Source organism: Tubulanus polymorphus, chromosome 9 (genome assembly GCF_964204645.1).
Source record: "Tubulanus polymorphus chromosome 9, tnTubPoly1.2, whole genome shotgun sequence".
Lineage (NCBI taxonomy): Eukaryota > Metazoa > Nemertea > Palaeonemertea > Tubulaniformes > Tubulanidae > Tubulanus > Tubulanus polymorphus.
The window spans coordinates 1,245,249-1,249,450 of record NC_134033.1 but is presented as its reverse complement, the minus strand read 5'-3'; the positions used below and the strand labels follow the sequence as shown (position 1 = coordinate 1,249,450).

General features: G+C 45.1%; 1 protein-coding gene across 2 annotated transcripts; it reads left to right on the top strand.

Moving 5' to 3' along the window:
• Positions 1 to 296: 296 nt before the first annotated feature.
• Positions 297 to 3,384, top strand: LOC141910813 (GPI alpha-1,2-mannosyltransferase 4-like). Of its 2 annotated transcripts, XM_074801644.1 has the most exons (3): positions 297 to 347; positions 426 to 558; positions 833 to 3,384. In XM_074801644.1, exons 2-3 carry the CDS (start codon positions 432 to 434, stop codon positions 2,602 to 2,604), a joined length of 1,899 nt encoding a protein of 632 aa, XP_074657745.1. In that variant the 5' UTR covers positions 297 to 347; positions 426 to 431; the 3' UTR covers positions 2,605 to 3,384. The 2 variants fall into 2 exon arrangements, with proteins under 2 accessions (XP_074657745.1, XP_074657746.1); XM_074801645.1 differs by lacking the exon at positions 297 to 347 and having other exon boundaries at positions 373 to 558.
• The last annotated feature ends 818 nt before the right edge of the window (positions 3,385 to 4,202 follow it).

Sequence of the window (4,202 nt, the reverse complement as noted above, 5' to 3'; positions counted from 1 at the left end):
GAACTAGGTTGGTCTTACTAGTCTTTTAGGTCTAACGGGACTGCAATCGGGCACGAGGACGGACCGAGTTGCACTGAGTCGTGACTTAAGTCCAAAAGTGGACTTAAATCTTAGTCTTAAGATGTTAGTTTGGCTAGAACCAATATGAGCTTAGACCGGTCTTAAGTTGTTAGATTGGCTATAGAACTAAGTTCTTAGACAGGTCTTAAGTCTAAGCTATGACTATGCAACCGGCTACAGAGGACCGTACGGTGCTGCCACCAAGCTTAAGTTAACGGTAAATATTGGCTATTCGAAGGTCGTCGACCGAACGTTCTTGTCATCAATTATTTCGGATTGATTAATCGGTAATTTCTCGCCTTTTCTGCTGTATTTTAACGGTTCTTTCCTCGTTTTTTTGATCCAATCTGTTTGTGTTCTAGTAGAAGCTGATGATGTCCGGTGTCGCGATCGCCGCTTGGATATTTCTAGCGATCTGGAGAATCGTTTGGTCGCTGCTTCCTCAGCCGGGTTACATCCATCCCGACGAGTTTTTTCAATCTCCCGAAGTTCTGGCCGGTAAGGAAAGAAATCGGGGATTTCTAGGGGGGGGGGGAAGGGAATGAATGTTGATTAAGTGAACTTAGGCCTTCCCAATCCCTGGCCGGGTATGGTTGCTTAAAAAAGTTCAACCATGTCCATAAAAGTATGTATGACTTTGGTGATGAATAAATAATATTTATTGGGATGATAATGAATAAATAATAATAAATAGTAATTTTTAGAAAACGGCCCTCAAAGCCTTTGGGATTCAGATCTGTTAACTTTCATTTCATCTATTGATAAATTTCAGGCGATGTGTTCGATTTCCTAGTGTTGCGTACGTGGGAATTCCGCGGCCCGCGACCGATACGCTGTATAGCGTTCCCGTACGTGACCGCCGGACTGCCGTTCCGGATTCTTAAGTACGTCGCCGATAACTATTTTGCGGACGCGGACTTCGTCGACGCGTACACGCTGACCGTGTTCCCGCGTGTCGCGATGGTCGCGCTCAGCTTCCTCAACGACCTATTCCTGTTTCGGATATGTCGAAAACGCGGACTCCCGACGGCCGGACTCGTTCTCGGATTTGCCGGTTCGTACGTCGCGACCGTCTACGCCACGAGGACTCTGTCGAACGCGATCGAGCTGTTGCTAACGACGACGCTGCTCTGTTGCGTATTCGCGAATCGCGGCCGTAAGTACACGCGAACCCGACGACACAAAGCGACCTCTGTTGACCGCGACGGTAACGTTGCCACGGTTACTCGTACGGAGACCGTCGACGCTTACCGCTCGAACCCGGTCGTCGCGGCCTGCGTTCCCGTTATCATCGTCGCCGGAATTTTCAACCGTCCGACTTTTATCTTTTACGCGACGGTGCCCGCCGCGGTCTGGCTGTTCGAAGACCGGGCGCGCTCGCTTAATCGGTTAGTTTCGTTTTTCGCGATAGGCGGCGCCACCGCGATCGCGTTCATATCCGCCGATTCGTATTACTACAACTCGGAAAATATCCGCGCGTTGATTTTCGACGGCGTCTTCGCGTCGAAGAAAAAACCGGTTTTGGACTCGGTTTTGGAATTGATGAACGCGTTGGTGGTGACGCCGGTGAATTTCGTCGTCTATAACTCGGATCGGCGGAACCTCGCCGAACACGGCGTTCATCCGTATTTCCTACATTCGCTCGTCAATTTACCGCTGTTGTTCGGACCGGTTGTGTTCTTGGCGTTGATGGCGTTGGCGCAGTCCGTACGCGATGTAGCGTTACGCCGGTGTCGCAAGATCCAAACGGCGTTCGCGTTGTGCGTCGCGGTTCCGCTCGCCGGACTCTCCGCGTTCCCGCATCAAGAACCGCGGTTCGTCGTGCCGCTTATCGCGCCCGTTTTACTCCTGATCGGGCAGCGGCGTTTCGCGGGAATCCCGTGGACGATCGTCGGCGCCACCTGGCTCGTATTCAACTTAACAGCGTTCCTAGTTTACGCGTTATTCCACCAGGCGGGGCTGTACCCGTGTTTGAGCTACTTGCAGCGCCACCTACGCTCCGAGGCTTCGACGCAAACCGACTACCACGTCGTCTTCTACCACACCTACATGCCGCCACTCCACCTATTAACCGTTAATAAGTTCGACGCGGTCGGTTACGTACCCGCGAATATATCGGCGCGCGAAGCCGAGCGCGTTTATCGTCAGAAGGTTCGCGTTCACGACCTCGCCGGCGCCGAGGTTCGCAATCTCGAGTATAAAATCAATAATATCATCGACGACCACAAAGCGACCGGTCACGCTAAGAAAACCGAGATTTACATCGTTCTGCCGGCGACTTTGGAAAATGACCTCTGTCGCGAGCGCGGGTTCTACCAGCTGATCGGTAGCTTCGGGCCGCATTTGAGTTTCGAAGATCCGCCCGATTGGAAAGCGGAGCTGATGGCGACGACTAGCGGCGCCGCCTGGTGCGAGCGGTATTGTCTACACGAGGCGGAATGCGCGAGGATGACCGCGGCCGATCGCTGGTCGCACGTGCTCAGTCTACAGCTGTATAAAGTCACGCTCGAGGATAAACTGGCGACACCTCCAAAAACAGATTAACCAAATCATGTTTCGGTAGAATTCTTTTGCATCAGTTTTAAGATGGCGCCAAGGTTTGGCGATAACTCAAAAAAACAGATTAACCAAATCATGTTTCGGTAGAATTCTTTTGCATCAGTTTTAAGATGGCGCCAAGGTTTGGCGATAACTCAAAAATACAGATTAACCAAATCAGGTTTCGGTAGACTTCATTTGCGTCAGTTTTAAGTTTGCGCCAAGGTTTGGCGACAACTCAAAAAAACAGATTAACCAAATCATGTTACGGTAGAATTCATTAGCATCAGTTCTAAGATTGCAAGGTGAATCATAGCAGTCCTTGAAGGTCCTTAATAGTTTTGAAATGGGAATGGTTAATCAATTCAAGGCGTTGAGAGTATCATGGAGTGGGCTCTAAAATCCCTAAAGCGAAATTCCAGATATGCTTGCCCCCGGGGCAAGTGGCTTTCATTCCTTAGATCGGACCCTGATAGAGCCCTCGGCATTTTGAGGGTCTTATAGAAACGCGTAGCGACCTTCCTGTAGATCGTCATTTTTGTGATGCTTTTTTCGCGAAACCATTTAATCATTGAATAAGTGTAAAATTGCAGCTTTTATTATTATTATTTATTGATGTCGTTCGCTTTTTTGTACCGGGGAATAAAGTTTAGCGGGGTCAGTATTTTTTGCTATTTTTCGATTTTAAAGTTGTTTTTTTTGCACGATGCTTCCTCTCTCTTTTTTCGCATTTAATGTATATCCACGTATTCAGTCGGTGATTGAACGAAATAAAATCATTTCATATCCGAATTTGGGCGTTTCTTTAATTTCTTAAGTTGTTAGATTGGCTATAGAACTAAGTTGGTCTTGACTCCGGCCGGTTCCTCAGTTGAGACTCGAGTCCAAAAATGGTTTCAAATTTCAAGACTGATCTTAAGTTGTTAGATTGGCTATAGAACTAAGTTGGTCTTAGACTGGTCTTAAGTTGTTAGATTGGCTATAGAACTAAGATGGCCTTAAATTGGTCTTAAGTCCATGACTTAGGAACTGGGCCCAGGACTGGCAGTGTCGTAACAGACTTGAACCATTCACCAGAGGTGCGGATCTGCACTTTTACCCAGACATAGACTTTAACCAGATTCCATCAACGGATATATTGACAAAAAGTGAATTGTTGAAGTCTACAGATATTCAAGAGATTTGAGGAAATTGAGAAAACCAACAAAAATCAAATAACACCGACACGTTTTTAATATATAATTCAGAGAGATGGTTTTAATTTTCCGTCACTTTTTTCAGCCATTGTTTTTTATTGCCGAGAAGCGTGTTCATCAAGTTAATATAACCAACATCAAATAAACAACACAGAAATAATAATAATAATAATAATAATAATAATAATAATAATAATATGATCATCAATTATTATCATTATCATGTTTATATTTCGATAATAATTTCAGTTATATATTTTTATTTTTATGTACAATCAATGGTATTCAGAAAAGTTATACATTTTACATGATTATATATGTATATATATATATATATATATATATATATATATATATATATATATATATATATATATATATATATATATATATAAATAATGTTGGCAC